At 36.0% G+C, this 19,485-nt stretch overlaps 1 protein-coding gene across 1 annotated transcript in view; it reads right to left on the minus strand.

The window, feature by feature from the left end:
• Nucleotides 1-19,485, minus strand: part of COL25A1 (collagen type XXV alpha 1 chain) — a 451,181-nt gene that overhangs the window by 54,595 nt on the left and 377,101 nt on the right. Inside the window, exons 13-17 of the mRNA XM_059924214.1 lie at nt 17,089-17,142; nt 15,115-15,141; nt 12,409-12,453; nt 4,699-4,731; nt 4,235-4,270 (exon numbers count right to left, since the gene is read on the minus strand). Coding sequence (XP_059780197.1) covers nt 4,235-4,270; nt 4,699-4,731; nt 12,409-12,453; nt 15,115-15,141; nt 17,089-17,142 — 195 coding nt within the window. The remainder of the gene's footprint in view (nt 1-4,234; nt 4,271-4,698; nt 4,732-12,408; nt 12,454-15,114; nt 15,142-17,088; nt 17,143-19,485) is intronic.

Below are 19,485 nucleotides of genomic sequence, written 5' to 3' on the forward strand. Positions count from 1 at the left end.
AAGATAAATGCATAGTTAAGATTATACTTAACTCCAGCCCGTATATCAGACAATTGTTGAGTCTGGGTAACCCTGCTTAGCAATTGAGGGCTAATGGTACCATGCAGCTGTTTCTGAATACAGGTTTGAGATTAAGTGGTACATTTTGGGTGAGCACACCGGAGTCAAGCTAAATCTTCTCATTTCACATAATTGTTTACATTATTTTAAGCACAAAGTATAGTGACAAGAAGTTATATTGCTTAGAAAATCTCCTGAATTCCACTAAAGAAGCATAAAGGAATTGCTAGAGAAAATGAAAGTCCATCCTGTGTTGGACTGAGGTGACTAAATATTGTGGAAAATAACATTTGAAGGTAAAAGTGTCACATCATTTCATGATGGCGAGTCAGTGTTATGACAACTATACCAAAAGAGATAGAAGGATCAAACTAAAGATAAAAGTGGTAGAAGGCACTTCTTTAATCTAAATGCTTGAACAGTCCTTATTCCAAGGAAAATCTACTAAGAACAACCAGACATTTCATCTTTAATATTATTACTTTCAAATTATGGAGGGCTATAATTTGCTTTGGTATTATCACAAAATGACTTCAGATACTGTTTATATTAAGCTGTATGGTTAGACATAGAAAGGACAATGACTTTCCTGATGGTTTAGGTCAAAGGTGCTTCAGGAATGCAAAAGAAAAGCTATTCTTTCTGAAACTACCTGAGTGAAAGTTTGCATTGTGAACAAAAAGACTAAGATGAGATTAAGCCAGAGAAGAAAGAATGATTATTAAGAATTTGATATTTCATTCAAAGAAACTTGTCCAAGTAGATTAAACTTTACAAAGATACAACGTTATACATTTGTTTTCTTTTTTTCCCCCCATTTCCCTTTAATCAATAACTTTAGGAAGCTCTAGTAAAAAGAGCTTATCCATATTTCAGTGAAGATTCTCTTTTACTAAGAAAAAAGTATAAGGCCCTTGAAAACACAGTAAGTTGCAGTAGAATATACAACCAATAAAAGTAAACATATTGGTGACATATTGATAGTTTTGTATTGTTTCAGAAAAGCCCCCAAAACTCAAGACATCCTATTTAAGACATGGATGGAAACATATAGGTTGTAACACTGTTTCCTCAAAGGAGTTTTTACTAGACCCTTCCCTCAAGGGGAAGGGTCAGATTAAAAGGATTTGATGACTACTTTAAAGTAAGATATTTATATACACATGCATACATAGACACATCCATGTTTCTCACAATGAGAAAGATGTATAAAACATTATGGATTATTTTATAATGTAGATTGGATACTTACAGAGAGTTTGAGCATTTAGCTCTTCCCTACATCATATGCATATATATGTAGGTATATAGGTTATAAATGTACTTTTTAATGAACAAATCTTTCAGGAATTCATATTTCATACTCTTGGATTTTGACTTTTCCAAATTTATGTTTACTTAAAAGTTGACAAAATGAAGGATTATAAAACATTTAATGTTACCCTTTGTGAAACATCTCAACATTTTTAGGAAGATATTTCTTCCTATATAAATTCTCTGTCTTTATACCATGAATGTCTATCTTTTAATTAAGAGACAGTTTTCAGTTAATTTCTCCATTCTTGCCTATTTCTTGACTCAGAGCTTCTCTGAGTTGAGTTCTTGGTCATGCACAGCCCAAGTTCGGATCTAGGTCATAATTAAGAATCGGTTTGTTATTCCATTCAAAGACTTCTTGCCCAAGTAGATTACACTTTACACTGATACGCTATGCTTCTGGTTTTCTTTTTTCTTTCCCTTTCACTCTTTATTCTCCATTATCGGAGACCCTTGTCTACTGTTAAAGTCAGTTCTCTGCTTTCACCCCATGTCCCTGTGACAGTGCCCTGTATTTCTAGATACAGTTCAACTGTGCCAGTTCCTTACAATGGGCAAACATGTATTTTTACCCCATTAAAACTAAAAAATATATTTTAAAAAGATGTGGAGAAGTTAGGAAGGCAGCTATGCTCACCACTATACCACCAATGCCATTGAATGTGAAGTTAGGAAGGAAAAAATTATGTGATGAAACACACACTCACTTTACCAACATATATACCCTAACTCACATATCAATCACACACTCTCCTGTTGAGTCTATGAAAGAAAAAAACTATAATTAAATCATCCCCTATTATGAATGTTACTCTAAATAACAAACTTTCATACCGCAAAATACCAGACAGTGGAGAGCTAATCAATGCACTTTAATTCTGGCAGGATATCCTCTACTTTTCTGGGAATGCCCCTAATGCAGGAGCTTAAGTACCCATGAACCCACAACAAAGTTCTGCAATGGTGAGAAAAATGTGGAAGATTCCTTGAATGGATTCTGTACTCAGTTCTGTTTGTCATTTTCCAATCTAAGCAACCAGCAAGAATGGAAACACTCTACTTTTAAATCAGTGTTGGGGTAAGTATTGCCAAATCCATATATTAGACAAGGAAGTCATAAATATTGTGGGAAAGTGAGATTGCGTCAAAGGGTAGAATCTGGCCTAAATATTAATGAAAAAGATACTGTTCTTTTCAGGGCACATTTTCATTCAGATGGGTTGTAATATTCATACACATATTCATTCAGGCACATATTTGTTCAGGTAGAATCCACTTCTCTCAATATAATTTAAAACAGGTTTTTAATGAAATACAAAGAAAAGCCAATGTTTCCATATGTAAACCTATAAACTTCCAGAAACGAATCTAAAATGTATTTTTAAATAATCATGATAAAGCAATATTTTATTAACCAATTGAAAATCAATTTTGATCTTCCACTCTGAAAACAGGGGAACCTATATGAAATTAGTGCAGACTTGTTTTGTTTTTTAAAAAAGACATAACAGTTTTGCAGACAATTCTTTTAGCTTATTACAGTTTTGGAGAGCAGTTTAAATTTAGCTTGTAATTTTTAAAGACTGAGGGACTTAAAATGAGATCATCTGAGAAAATTAGATGCTCTTTCAAACCAAAGCAGGCCATGGATCTCTGTGATATCACTAATTTCAAATTTCTTACATGAAGAATCAGTAGGAAATCTTAGGCACTGAACAGCAAAATTTGCAGAGTTCTGCTGGGCTCTTTGGAAAAAAGTCTCAACTTTACCTGAAACTGGGTCTAATGAATCATTACTCTTAGATTCTTAATTTCAAGAAAATCTATTTTTAAATTAGGGAAATGTTAAAAGAATGTGAAAGACCTTCTCAAAAAGCACTTTAATCTGAAGTGTTTAAACAAAGCAGTGATCCTCTCAATAACTTCAAGAATGTGGGAATATTTTTTTATGTTATGTTCTAAGGTTCCAAACTACTACAATGGGATTTCTTCTCTCTTTCTCTTTATACTAATGAGGTATATTCTATGTCTCTATTCATATTTTTTTTTTCTATAACATTAGTTACTGCTAGACAAAGGCAGAGTCATGATCTCAGAGATTTAACATAATGTGGAATTCACATTTACTTGTTAGCCCCATCTGTTATCTAAAAATCTAAAATCTGCACTGGGCATTGATATCCAGATGCTCAGATGATAAACTACTAACAGTCGTTTCCTGCTTCAGACGCAAATGAGAATAAACATATTCATTGCATGTCCTCTAATTTATCACTGAAGTGAAGCACAAATGATAAAAAAAATTAACGTTAGATTGGTTAAAGTGGTTTGGCTACTGTCTCCAATTAAAATTTAGTTCATGAACAAACCTCTTTGTACAACATAACATTCACTGCTTAGGTAGATATTATTCACATACAAAAATTATCAGCAGGGAAGTATTTGAAATGAGAGGAAAGGAATATAATTTTAAAAGAACTGTCCATCATTCCCTATTGAGACAGTTTAGTAAATATTCATTTCTTCTCATAAAAGATAGAAACATGCAGAGTATCTTTAAACATGCAAGATAGGTTGTTGGCATTCCAACCCAGCAGATCTTTGTTAGTCTCAAACAGCTCAGTATATGCTGCCTTTAGCTCATAAAGCATCCTTTTACACGCCCAGATTATGTTTGTACTTTTACTATGGTCAGCATCAACCCCTTTAAAATGAAAAACAGTCAAAACCACTCTGCATATAAGGCATGAAAATGGCATCATTTTCAGTAATTGTTCTCATATTATACAGTGATAGCAGACATAATCAAATGGTGACTAAAAGACAGTACAAAGAACACACCGGAATAGGGATTTACCTTTTGCCCTGGACGACCAGATTCTCCGGGCTCTCCCTGGCCAAAGAAAACCAAAGATGAAAAGGGCAGTCTTACAAGAATTTTCCAAAAGTCTTAGGCCCTTGGACACTTTCAGCCTCCCCGATGACACATGCATTTCATTCACTTTATTCTGTTGCTCTACATCTTACCAGACATATGAACATTTTTTTTTTTTTTTGCTGTAAATATACCTAAAGCTCACATACAAATCCGCATTTCCATAAAAACCAATCAGAAAGGGAAGAAAAGGCAAGACCTCTTGTTTAAGCCTTTATCAGAGATTTCTAGCAGATACTCCCTGTTGTGTCTAGAAGCTGATTAATGCAGTAGTATAGGAACAGAGTTAGAACCATCAACGTTGGTAAAAAGGAAGGGAAACAAGAGACTTATAAAAGTCAAAGCTGTAACTCCTGGGGTACAAACACTTGCAAGGCTATAGTTACCTTAATTCCTGCAGCGGACGATCCAGGGTCACCCTAAAATGAAACCCATGAGAGATTATTCTACAAGTGATGAGAATAGGAAACACACAAACACATAGAGAGCCGTTATCTACAGGAGCACCCAAGGAAACCCCGTGACCAATGGGCCAAACTATGCTCCCTAAGATTTTGTATCAATATGGCTAAGATGTCAGTAATTTCCAAGATAAACAATATACTTTCTAAAAACATGGGTTTACTTTGCAAAATACATAAGGACTACATTCTTTGAAATAAATATAAATATATAAATATGGATCTCTTCCCTTGATACAGTGCTAAAATTGTATTCTAAAGCAATACATTAGTGGATCTGGAATTTCAGTTTTCTCTATTTCAGGAATTTATTAATGTCACTGGCTATCATTTACTAGGAGTTCCCTGACCCTTTCAGTCTTCAGAAAGTCAGGGTTCAACAGATGAAGTCAAAGGGTTAATGATGTTGAGTTGGAAAAAGCCATGCCGCAGGTCAGTTTGTTTTCCTCATGAAGCACCGTCACCCTTATGACCGGCACGTTTTTTCCTAGCTCTACACTTGTTTCATTGTAACGCAGTCACCGGAAAGTTACAGGATGATGGATGACTTGTGGGTGACAGGGACACATGGAAGATCTGGGAGAAAATCTTGAGATAGAATCTGGTTTTCTGAAAGGCATTGTATTCCACCCGGATTTCACGGAGTGTGCCTACATTCCTAAGGCAAATGTGCTCTAAATACACAGATAGGGGCTAACAGGAGAGAGTTCGGCGGGTGACTTAGAATGCTGCCTATTTCTGATATGAGGCCAGGCAAGGGCCTAGATTTTCCAGCTCCTTCTAGCCCTCTGTCCCATAAACATGCTACAAGGAAAATAAAAGGGAGAAAATGTAGTCATTTGAGACTGTTAAGAAAACAGGAACAGCCACAAGGAGGAAGGCACATACTGGGGTTTCCTCAGCTGTCCTGTCTGCGCGAGGGCTCACAGAGCTCTGGGGGTCTACTTCCTTGTTCTAGGTTTAGAGAGCTGTTCATCAATCTCATTTAGAGACAGAGATAAACCTCAGGCCCCTGTACATGAGGCACTCGCCCCCCTCCCTCAGTTTCTCTCTCTTCTTCCCACGGCTGGCAGTTCTCTTTGTTCAGGTCTTAAGTGGCTTTGCCTCAACCCCTCACCGACCAACCTAGACACATGCCCCTCACATCCACATCTCACTCTGCAGCATGTGTTCAAGTCCTGCAACCTCACTGCATACGGATTATGTGTGTATGTTTTCTGCCTATTCTTTGCTTGTCCCTCCATTAGATGATCAGCCACATGTGGGCAGGTTCAGTGTCTATTTTTATTCAGTGTCTGAATAAAATATGCTGGATACATATATGGTGAATAAATGAACAAATCTCAGAAAGAATATTTTCAGCAGGTCAGCAGTCAAGAATCAAAAAATCAAAAATAAAAAAAACCTTTAGGAAGAAAAAAAAAGCTTAAGAAGGAGAAGGAAATAATAAATTAGCTTATTTGAGGAAACATACGAGTTTCTTTGACATCTGTAATTGCTACTACTCAAGGAAAAATTAAAACATGACAAAACATATAGAAGAGGATCCCAAATACTGTCTTATTGTAAAATGATACTGGTTTCTTTTCCCCATCACTAATAATCAATTGAGTTACGAATGGGCAGTGAAATAAATGTGGCTAATAAAATAATACTTATTTCTGTTTCCACTAAATCAGGTCTGTCTGAAAGCCATCAACACCACTGAATCAGTATTTTGCACAATGAGACCTTTGTATTCATAAAAGCAATTCTGACTTTTCTAAGCCCCCTTTTTCATCTTATTTATACCTCACAAGACTCCCAAGAGATAGGGCAGATATTACTATTTTTACTTAATAGATGAGGAAATAGAAGCAACTTGAGCCTAAGTGAATTTTGGACTTCCTAAATTCTATTGCCATGTTCTTTTTATTGGAATAAGAAAAGAATTATTGGTTTATCTCATTTTGGCAACAGGGCACAATGGTTGTAGTAAACTTGTAAACAAAAGGAAGTTGCTTGTATTAACTGTAGTTTAAAAACCTTTTTTTCCAGTGTTTTAATGGAAAGTGACTGGATAATCCACTAATGAGAATAAGGACTAGATTTAGTTCTCAGAGAAAGTGGATGGGAAGGAAAGGACAGTTTCCTGAAAGCCTGATTTATTTGTGGAAACTGGAGCAGTTTCATTTGATGGACAACTATGAGTGATATATCAACTTTCTTTTCAAAAATTAGAACTGTGGGTCTTCCCTGGTGGTGCAGTGGTTGAGAATCCTCCTGCCAATGCAGGGGACACGGGTTCGAGCCCTGGTCTGGGAAGATCCCACATGCCACGGAGCAACTGGGCCCGTGCGCCACAACTACTGAGCCTGCGCGTCTGGAGCCTGTGCTCTGCAATAAGAGAGGCCGCGATAGTGAGAGGCCCGCGCACCGCGATGAAGAGTGGCCCCCGCTCGCCGCAACTAGAGAAAGCCCTAGCACAGAAACGAAGACCCAACACAACCAAAAATAAATAAATAAATTAAAAAAAAAAAAATTAGAACTGTGAAATCTCATGGAATTTTTATAACTTTTAAGTGGCAAGGCAATTGCTGGAAGACATTCCTAAGTTAAACATTTTAAAGGATAATGCTGCAAGTAGTGAAAATAAAAGTCAGTGTTTATAATCCTTATTCCTCTAAAAGTGAAAATGAATACAGGATTAAAGTAGGAAAAAAACCCCAACTGTGTCTCTCTAAGTATACCCTTAGCTTCATAAATCAGTTGGTTTGAAAATAAAAGTTTCCACAGGGTAAATCATAAAGCCAAAAATACTTTGAGAAGATACTTGAGGTAAATGAATTTGACTTTGCTATTGACCATTCAAGTACAGAGTTTTTGTTTTTGGCTGTGATTATTTTCAAGCACAACAATTGGTATGTAATTATATGTATGTGTTACTGAAGTCTATGTGGATAAATAAAGTGAATGTGGTGATATTTCTATCAGTCATTAATTCATTCAATAAATATTTATTGAGCATCGATTATGTGCCAACCATGTTCTGGATGCAGGGATACTAGGAGCTAGGGCAATAAAGCGAACAATGCTGTTTCAAACCCTGCCCTTGTCCTGTGCTTACGATATAGTCACCCTTCCATATCCCTGGGTTCTGCATCTGAGGATTCATCCAACCCTGGACTAAAAATCTTCTGAGAAAAAAATTCCTGAATATTCCAAAGAGCAAAACTTAAATTTCTGTGTGCCTGGCAACTGCTTACATAGTATTTGGTATCATAAGTAATCTAGAGAAGCTTTATAGTACAGCTGACCCTTAAACAACACAGGCTTGAACTGCAAAGGTCCACTTATATATGGATTTTTTTTCAACAGTAAATATTACAGTACCACACGATCTGCAGTTGGTTGAATTCGGCGGATGGGGAACCACGATATGGAGAAAACAGGGATGTGAAGGAACCATGTATAAGGAGGGCCTTTTGTAAATTATACCCTGATTTCAACTGGCAGAGTCTCAGCACTCCTAAGCCCCCCATTATTTAAGGGTCAATTGTATATGGGCGCATGCGCACAGGTTATATCCAAATACTACCCCATTGTATATAAGGGACATGCTAGGATTTTGGTATTTGCAGGGATCCTGGAACCAATCTCCTGGAGATACCGAAGGACTACTGTAATCATTTGTATATATGTATACAGTATATATGTACACAGATATATGTATTCAAAAATATTATTGATTGAATGCATAAAAGATACCTTCTTTTTCTTTCTTTCCACATACAAAAAGTCTGGGTTAGGAAGAAATTGTCATGTTGGGAAATTTTGTGTCACCCACAGAAGACATGATAAACAAATGCATGGTACAGGAAAAAGTTATACCATTCAACGAAAATAAGAAGCAGGTGAAAGTAAAAAAAAAAAATTTTTAAAAGGTTGTTCATTCAATAAATATTTATTATCTTCCTATTATGTGCCAGGAAATTGGATTGGTGTTGGGAATAGAACAGTTTGGTAACTTATAGTTTTTTGTTTATTTGTTTGTTTTTTCTTTTCCAGTGAGCTGGATGCCTAATTAAACAAGGAATTACAATAAACTGTGATAAGGGTTATGAAAGGGATCATAAAGAGTGCTCTGGGAGCACATAGGGGGTAACAGAGACAATCCAGGGGAGACTGAAAGGCTGCCCCAGGGAAATGACTTAATAAATTCAGGTCTCAGTAGACTGAGGAATAGGATGAGAACGTGAGGAGGTGGAGGTGGGCAGAGAAGAGTATTGTAAGCTAAGGGAAGCATCATATGTGCTAAGTTGGAGAAGGCCCCATGCCCAAAAGAAAAGCCTTCCCATGTGACCTTAACAAAAGGCAATTTGGTGGGTGGCTCCAAATATGGGTGTCGCTTCTGAAAAGGCTCTGAGGATGCAAATCAAAGATGCTCTGCAGGTGTAAAGTAAGAAGGCAGGTTATTTATAGAAATGGAGACTGGGGGAGAAAAGAAAAATGAAGACACAGACAGGCAATACCAAGAAAGTGAAGCTTCCTGCTATATTTAAAAAGTATAACCAACGAGGACCTACTGTAGAGCACAGGGAACTCTGTTCAATGTTATGTGGCAGCCTGGATGGGAGGGGAGTCTGGGGGAGAATGGATACATGTATATGTATGGCCGAGTCACTTTGCTGTGCACCTGAAACTATCACAACACTGTTCATCAGTTATACTCCAATATAAAATAAAAAAGTTTTAAAAAATGCTCAGACAAAAAAAAAGAAAGAATGTGAAATTTCTAAACGAACAGATAAGGTTGTGAATAATAGAGTGGCATGATGGAACCATTCAGTGGTCTGCACCAACACTTACTTTCAAGTGCTGGGATAATAGATAAGAAATGCATTTCTACATTAGTTGGTGGGATTAACACTCCAAAGAGCAGAACATAACCTTCCCGTAGTAACTCCACACATGATTAAAATCAGCCTTTGGCAGGTCATTCTTAATTCTAGAGTTCATCGTAGCTTCTGGCCACAGAGAAAACCCAGCCCAGAGGTTTTTACAGTCCCACAGCATTTCCAGATGACCAGTCTGGAAAGGCTTAGATTGCTTTACCATCCAAAAGCACCGAGTTGGATCACAAGGAAAAAAATCCTATTAAAGTGAATCGCCAATGACGTAATTTACTACATCAATGGCAGAAAAGAAGCATTTTTTGATTTTACATCTCAAACTTGGTAAATGATGAATGAGTTTCACATCCTGAACCCAAAGGCCATGAGAAGAGTGTTTCTAACATGCTGGAAACAAATTATGTGACAGAAGCAGGAAATGTTTAAAAAACACATCAAAAATTATATTCCAATTACAGCATTCTTGTGGATGAATGCTACAGGTCAGATTACATATTATATGTTACAGATTCCTATTTACAATCCCCTGTTTAGACTCACTGAAAATTTATAGAAATGATTTGTGTTTTAACTGAAGCATTTCTCATACTTAATTTCAGTTGACTAATAAAACTTTTCGATAAAAAAGAAAAACAACCAATCTAGTTGATTTCCATTTCCATGTGGTAAGAAAGCTAACATTTATTGAGAGTTTACTATGTGTGAGTCAGCATGGTAAATGATTTGCATTAATATAAAAAATAAGAACCGTATTCCTTTGAGATGAATTTAGCCTTTACAAAGAAAAAAAAAAGTTGCTTTGCTATTGCAATATTAAATTTTAAAAATGTGTGATTAAAGAAACAATTTTTGGCCTACATTCAAAAAATTAAGCTCTAAAAATACATATTCTACAGATTAAAATTCTCTACATAAATCCACATAGGCATAGCTCAGACTTGGCATAAATGGTTTTCACTTGAAGAAACTGCTCTCTGTTTAGAAGATTTCCTTTCTTTAAACAGAGGTTGGCAACTATGGCCCGAGGGCCAAATCCAGCTAGCCACCTGTTTTTGTGTGGCGCAAGAGATAAGAGTGGTTTTCACATTTTTAACGGTTAAAAAAAATATAAAAAGAATAATATTTCACGACATTTGAAAACCACATGAAATTAAAATTTCAGTGTCCAGAAATAAAGTTTGATTGGCATAGAGCCACTCTCATTTGTATACATATTGTCTATGGCTGCCGTCATGCTACGATGACAGAGTTGAGTAGTTGTGACAGACGCCATACGGCCCACAAAACCTAAAATATTTATTTTCTGGCCCTTTACAGGAGAAGTTTGCTGACCCCTGCTTTTAAGCAAACACAACAAAGGTAAATCAAATATCTATGTTTATATACCTAGGGTTTTTAATTTTGACTTCAAGAAGTCATAGAGGTATATCACTGGTCCCATTGGTATTAAACGTACTCATGTCATGGTGGATTGCAGCATGATACTTAAATCTGACAGATACATATAAAATGGGTTTACAGCAGTGGTTCTCAATGAGGGATGATTTTGTTCCCCAGTGGACAATTGGCAACCTCTGGAGAGAGTGTTGGTTGTCACAACTCGGAGATGCTACTGGCATCTGTTGGGCAGAGGCCAGGAACGAGGCTAGACATCTGACAGCTCCCTCAGGAAGGATGATCCAGCCCAAAACGTCAGTAGTGCGGAGGCTGAGAAACCCTGGTCTACAAGAAACTGAGAGTCCACTCTGATTTCTAGACTACCTCTTGAATACAAACACAGTTGCTACTCGGTGACATTAATTTATTCCTACCATTAATTTCTCTCTACCACCCATGCCATATTTATATTAATATTTATAAGAATGAGGAAGACAAATTTCTCTTTACTTTATGGGTATGTTTTTATGACTAACAATTGTCCATCTGTACCGTAATAATTTTCAAAGTAGAGTATTCTTATTCTCAACTACAAGCCTAAATGAATCATTCTTTGTTTCATCAACTAGCCTGATTTAAATTAAATCTGACTATTCCATTTTTAGCTTCTTAAAAGATCTTTTTCTTAATTCTTAACATATAGCACAAATGAAATAAAAATTTCCTTCCTATGTCAGAGATGTGTGTGAAGTAAGAATCCAAGCAAAAACTTCGATAGACTGAAGAAAAAAAGACAGGAGGTAGGAAGATGAACAAAAGACCACCGCAATATAAGTGCTAATAATGGTTTAAAGGCCAAAAAGAAAAAAAAAAAAAAAAAGACAATACAAAGGCTGACAAAATATCTGGATCTAGTAGATTTCAAGTTGAGGCAAATTTTCAAGACTGCATGAGAGGCTCTAATCAACTGACTTTAGCTTATTATCAAACTCTTGCATCCCCTCCCAATCCTCTGCAATCTTCTATCCTAAAATCGGGACAAATGGAATCACTTTAGGAACTCTATTTTTATATTTCTGTGTATAAAGGGAGTGTTCCATTTACACATAAATAGTGGTGGGTTTTTTGTCTTGAAAGTCATATTACTAGAAACCCAATTACGCATTTTCTAGAATTTTTGACATAGCATTTTACTGTTAAAATATTTAAATTTGTAGCTAGGAGCTGGTGGAATAATCACCTTTTATAAATTAAATATTCAAAAGTTTTCTAATTGTGTAGAATTATCTCTGATCTCCCATTTTCATGTACATGAAATAATATTCTTGCTCAAACACATACTTTTTCATATTTCGCAACACTGTACCTTTTCACCTGTATCACCTTTGGGGCCATTCTCTCCAGCATCTCCCTAGGAGGGGAAAAAAGCAATACATGTAAAATATATTGGTGACATTCAGCAAAGAGTACTTTTCATTATTTTAAGTTTCCTTTCATAGGCACTATATATTAAAATCTGTTATAAATGTTCTACAGAGTTAATGTACTTTACTTGACCAGCTGTCTGATATCAACTAGTCCAAATAAGTTTTATTACAATGAACATGGCTAAATAGCTTTAAACTACTCCACGATATTAACAGAAAGTAATTTCTCTGACTTCTAATAGCTTATTCTGGCACTAATAGCTTATTCTGGCCGCCTTAACTCTTTCTCTTTTCTCTGCTCAAAGAGTCACTCTAACAAAGGCTTTCTCCGGACTCCCTCAATATACCGTGTGCCTTACCCTTTCCGTCTCCTTCCTTGTCCCACTCCTGCCACCTGGAGCCCTGCCTTCTCCTTTCCCTTCAATCTGTGAATCCTACCCATCTCAAATCTCCAGGCCCTCTAAGTGCATGACCCAGCCCTCAAAACTGCTACACTGAACACTGAGTTATCTGGACCTAAGTGTTTTGCATTTGAGAAATAAATGTTTTATATCTTATTATAAAATTAAAAAAAATTATAGTAAAATAAATTGGGGAGTTTATGCTTCCTTTGTTATTTTTGAGAGCTCCTACGCCTATTCCCTCACTGATATCTTTCTACCCACAAGCAATGCTTTAGGAAAAAAGTCATTTGTTTATTATCCATGCTTTGCTTTCTTAAATTCTAAATTCTTTAAGTCTTATAGCATGCTCTAGTGGAAACATCATGAATTTTGGAGCCAGGGAGTCTGAGCCCAGGTCCAGGCCCTACTGGGCAAATGAAATTCTCTTTACATCAAATTTCTCATGTGCAACGTAAGGGCAAGAATATTTTATGGGGTTATAAGAAATAAACAATTACTGTGTCTAAAGCAACTGGGACAGTATCTGACACATCATAAGCTGTTAATGATAACCATTAGCAATAACAATGCATTATTGTTCATACATTCCATAAGCTGGAACATCCTTCTGTCCAGCTGCGTAAGAGGTCACTCTTCTATCATTTAAACTTTTCCGTAAAATAAGAGAGAAGCTACTGATAATGGTTTCCCTGGGATAAGGAGGGGTGGCGAAGGAGGGAGAGTTTAACTTTTTCGCTTCACTTTCTTTTCTTGTTTCAAATAAGTATGAGGCTATCCTGCTCGGGCATTCTTTTATGGCGACGGGGACAGCACAGTGGCCTGGGAGCCTGAGCCGCTTTATCTGTTGAGTCCCTGGAATGGTGCTGGCACTGCTCCCTTTCCCTCCTTAATTTCTACACAAAAGAGTCATCTGATGACTAATTAATTTCAGGTTAATTACCATGAACTGGTTGGAAGCCAAATAAATATACTGATCATAAGTTATGGGGGATCTTTGATAGGCAGCTCATTAGCACACTTTTAAAAACTGCTTGGAAATCCCTTTATTAAATAACAAAACAAACTTTCTTATTAGGAAAACTGGTTCAGAGTGGTCATGAAGTGAAGGGGTTGATTGAGCCGCCTCTCTGCTCTGCTCTCCTTCCATTTAAATAAATGTCTTTTTATTTTTGTTTTACAAGAATACAGTTGTAAAATACAGCTCAAAAATACAGTTACGTTCATGAAGCTTGCTGGATCTGTAGATGTACTTCTTTTGAGATTAGCGGTGATGATACTGATTTGTCAGAAAAATCGTATCACTTATGAAGGGCATTATGTGGTATCTTGGTAGTTGCCTGCAGAGACGGCATACTTCTCAAACACTGGTAAAGGACATAGCATGAGAACTCCCCCAAAGCAGTAGGGAAGGATGTTTGTCTAAGAGAAATTTAACATATGCACTCTGCTTCTCCTTTTGCTTCTCTTTTTGGGTTTTATAGGAATTCTTTTTGGGACAACTTTCAGCGTATTTGCTGCAGGTAAACATCTGTATCCCTTTAACCTACTGACCTAAGAAGTAATAGAGAGAGAGATGGATGCTTAGAAAAGTACTGGAGTGGCATTAGCAAACAGGTAGAACAGAAATTTTGCAGGCCTAGGGATTTTTGAAAGTCATTTAAAAGCCTGACATAGAATGTTTAAATTTGCACCCTTCTCCTCCATTTCTTTAAATCTTTTTTACCCAAACTTCTATACATATATAAGAATTACACTATTTTCTCCTTCCACTAATTAGCAGTTTGAAAAAACAGTGGTCATTATATCTATCTACATCTATATAACTAAGCATACCTTGTTTTATTGTGCTTTGCTTTATTGTACTTCAAAGATACTACTGCATTCTTTACAGATTGAAGATTTGTGGCAACCATGTGTCAAGCAAGTCTAAGGGTGCCATATTTCTAACAGCATCGTTTTTCAATTAAGGCAGGCACGTTGTGTTTTAGATATAATGCTATTGAACACTTAACTGACTACAGTATAGCGTAAACGTAACTTTTATATGCACTGGGAAACAGAAAAATTCATGTGATTCATTTTATTGCAATATTCACTTTACTGCAGTGATCTGGAATGGAGCCTGCAACATCTCCAAGGTATGCTTGTATACCTGTATGTGTCTATCCAACCACACATAAATACAGTTCAGTTTGGTACCTCTTTGGGGGAAAAAAAAAATATCAGCAGAATCATTCTCACCTTTTCTCCTCGTTCTCCAGGTTCTCCCTGGGCAAAAGAACAAAGATTGAGTGACATATTAAATTATAAAACACCTAATCAATCAACACTAAACAAAATCAGATATTAAACATACTATTAATAGATAAATTATACGTGACATTTTCTATTTTGGCAATATATAGTTGTTATATAAAAACAAAAGGTTAAGACGAGTTTCCTGGAGCACTGAGTGTGGATATCAATGGCAAATGTAATTTTAATTCTTTGCTTTTGAGGACTAAAGAAAGATATTTAAGATGATCAGCCAAAACCCGGCTTTTAGGGCACTAAGGAGAAAAATGTCGTGGCAATTCAACGTCTCGAGGCTTCTGAGATTACGACGTTTTATTCTGCTCACAGACTCAGTAAGGTGAGTTTATTTACTTACATCCTTCAATGAAATCTTCCATTCAAAGCAGCCCCTGGTGCACGGAATATTTCAGGGGTCAGAGTACCAGTGTAGTTCTCTATCTGTCTTCCCCTGATGTGACTAAGGCCTGAACTTGGACCCCTTCACAATGTCATGAACTCTCTTCAATCTGTTGTTAACCACTATGTTCCAAATTAGGTGTACTTTAGGAGGCGTTAGTTTTTTCAGAAAAGATACTATATTGGCGCAGAATCTAAGTGAGTTTAGGAGAGATGTCTTTACTCAAAATGATGACCATGACAGTACAAGGACTAAAATGCAAAACTGTGTTCTGAAAAGAATCTCATTTTCACTTTACCCAGGAAGGGACAGGGGACAGAGTCAGAGAGTAAATCTAAAGCAAATCACACACATTATGATAATATTCCTCTTAAGCTTGAGAAAGGGTTGCAATAAGATCAGACTACTTTAAAAATTATTTTTAAGGTGGTTATTGTGTTTTTTAAAATTACAATTCACTCAAGAAGTCTGTTTGAAGGCAACACTCTTTTCACTCCCTGAAACTCCGCCTGACCCTTTGGCTTTCTGAATTTCTGGTTACCTTTCACTGCTCAGCAGCCATCCTGATGGTCGCTAGGCAACAGAAGAATAGTACTGAGAACATGCATTAAGCATTAACTCCTATCATTTGGCTTTTTAGCATGCAGCTAGAGAGGGAAGAAGACAGGAAAATGGCTGTAGTCCCAGAAGGAGTATTTTCTTTCCTCTGCTGCAGGACAAAAGACAGGTCTATAAATTTTAGGTCTGTCCTAGGCGCCTGTCAATAGCAATGTGATCTGTAAAATCAGCTGACAAGCATCTGTGGGTACGGATACACACCAGCACAGCTGATGGGATTAGACATTAGTTTTGTACTTCAAGGGATGGTCACTCATCAAAGGACTTGGGATTTGTCTGCCTATTTGGTTTAAACTAAACTGTCAGCAATCTTTTTATATTTAAGATTCATTTGTTCTTCAAAAACAAAGGAAATTTGGAATCCAAAAAAAAAATCTCTATTACATTTTTTCCCTATTTAGTAATTCAGACTATATCCATTTTTAAATTTCAGACATGCCACATTTTTATTGTGCTCTTCATTTGATTAACTGGTTAGGTTGTGCAAGCCTTGGAGGTGGCCAAATCTTGAGGAAAAGTCACAGTGGCACTGTGAACATCTTTAGCACATCTTGTAAAAATTATGCAAATGTTGGCAGGATGGACGTGGCCTATGTTGTAATATGTTCATTAAGTGGTAAAATGACAAAGTCACATTTGAAACACAGGCTTTCTCATGTTATTTAAGTATCCCAGAAATAAAAATTTAGACATATCCTACACTGTTTCTCTGCATTTTTAATGCTAATGAGAATCACAAACATCACTTATTCTTTAGTCACAAAGAATTATACTACAGTATATTATATTATTGACAAAAAATTCCATCCAAGTAAAACCAGTGGGATATAAAAAAAGTGTAACATCTCACAATCTCATGAAAACTCATGCCTCAAATGATTCTGCTTGGTTTTCTTTGTACCAACCTTGGGCCCTGGCATTCCATTCTGTCCTCCTGTTCCAGGCAAACCGGGCTCACCCTCAAAATAAAAGATAGATACTACTAAATAAAACAGACAAAATCAACACATTATATAGCTCATTAGAGGATATAACCACCCAATAATGCTCAAGAAGTACATAGCATGTTAGACTAGTTACACAAGTTAGCTTGTTTGGTCCAAAATTCTATGTGCTAGGGACCTAGGATACAAGAGGGCTAATTTCCTTGTGTTGAGTCTTTTCTCCACTGAGAAAGTGAAAGCAAATTACCAATGGAAATGAGTATCTAGCATGATGCTAGGTACATATAGCTAGGTATATGCTAGGTACAATATTTGTTGAATGAGTAAAAGACGTGAAAATTTAAGACTTTCTTGATGGAGAACTTTTAAGTGATTCATCAACTGAGGAAAATAGAGACTAAATCATTCTATTTATTAGACTTAAGCAAATGAGCATATCCAAACCTAAATCTTGAAGAATATACACAGCTTGGAACATCTACTTAACTCATTTAGACACATTTGACACAAAAGTAAAAATGGCTTTGATTTCTCTTTCCAGTTTCACTGTAAATATAATTAAAATCAACATTCGGAGTTGTGGTTTTCATTGTCATATTGAGTGATAGGCATTTGAGAAAAAGATGATGGCTATTAGCTAGAAAGATTTTCCATTTCAGAAAGATGACGATGTATATCAATCTTTCTAGACTCTGAACCAGCAGTTGTTTTCCAAAGCGGAAGTCTCTTGCGCTCAGAAGCAAAGGAAAGATATTCTGCATGATGACTGTAGTTAACAATACTGTATGGTATATTTGCAAGTTGTTAAGAGAGTAGATCTTAAAAGTTCTTATCACAAGGAAAAAAAACTTGTAACTATGTGAGTTGATGGATGTTAACCAAACCTATTGTGGTGATCATTTCACAGTATATACATGTGTCAAACCATTATGTTGTACACCTGAAACTAATTCAATGTCATGTGTCCAATGTATCTCAATAAAATTGGGAGAAGAAAGAAAGTAGCTTTTAATACTTCCATGTAGCTCAAACTTAGAGCAACTAGAATTTCATTTTCCTTTAAAAACATTCCCAAAGCCATTTATTATGTGCTTCAACTTCTTGGCAAGTTTCTTTTCCCTGAGGGTTAAAAAGTTGCTACTTAGTTGATTAAAAAAAATTGACTTTATTTTTTAGAGCAGTTTTAGGCTAACAGCAAACTTAGTTGATTTTTTAAGAATGTTTTCTAGGTTGTCTGGAGGGCAGAAATTGTGCCATTTTAGTATTTGTGCTCTCACCTTCAAAAACACTTACATTAGTAAAACAGCAACATTTCTTAAGTTCCAGGAGCTTTACATACATTAACTCACTTAATTCTCACAAGTTTCTATAAGGTAAGTACTATCTTTATCTATATTTAATAGATGAAGAAACTAAGGCACAGAGAGGTAAAGTAATTTTTCCAGATTTACACAACTCTGCCTTAAGAGGTTGTGCTTTTAGTACAATGATGCATTGCTGAATGAATGAATGCATCTCGAAACTGGGAGAGTTGATGAAGACTATTTCTATCCTCATTATCATTTGGTTTATACTCCCCGTTTATAAATGACCTTCCAGAATGTATACAAACCTGAATTAAATGTAACTTCTATAGAGATGATTTTTCTTCACCTACCAGATAAACTAAGCAATGTGAAGTTAATAGTGTCTTTCTAGAAGAGCAAAAAATGTTTTTCTCTTATACTGGATTATTGTAATTGCTAAAGTCTTAACTCATGGAAGAAATTCTGCTTCCTATATAAAGTTACACTATAATCATTTGCTCTTTCCTCGATAAAATAGCAAAAATGTTGACTTACAATAACGATGGCTATTATAAGAAAATTTTGATAAGCTATTTGTACATAACCAAGGGTAAGAACTCCAATGGAAACTGAATACACCCTGAAAGAGGACTGTCATTTACTATGCAACCAGAAAAAGAGTTATCGAGTCTGCTTTCTTCAAAAAACTTACACCAGGAGGCACTAATATCGTAACTCATGGTTTAATGCAAACGACGTGCTGCCAGGGAACAATACAAACTTTGTTTAGACTTTCAAAGAATAACTATGGTAGCCAGAATTATTTTTAAAAGAAAATGGTTAAGCCCCTGGAACCAGACAAAATACATGCTGAGATTTTGAAGCAAGGAAGACAAATGTTGCTTAGGTATCTGCACAACATCCTTCTTAAAATATGAACATCGAGGGACTAAAACTTGATCCTTTTTTTCCCTTTGATTTTATATTTTGTTAAAATAATCTTTTAACGTAAAAGAAAACAAAAAATTGCACCCATAATCCCATCACTCTATCATAACTGTTTTCATTTTGT

Source organism: Balaenoptera ricei, chromosome 5 (assembly GCF_028023285.1).
Source record: "Balaenoptera ricei isolate mBalRic1 chromosome 5, mBalRic1.hap2, whole genome shotgun sequence".
In the NCBI taxonomy this organism is placed as follows: Eukaryota; Metazoa; Chordata; class Mammalia; order Artiodactyla; family Balaenopteridae; genus Balaenoptera; species Balaenoptera ricei.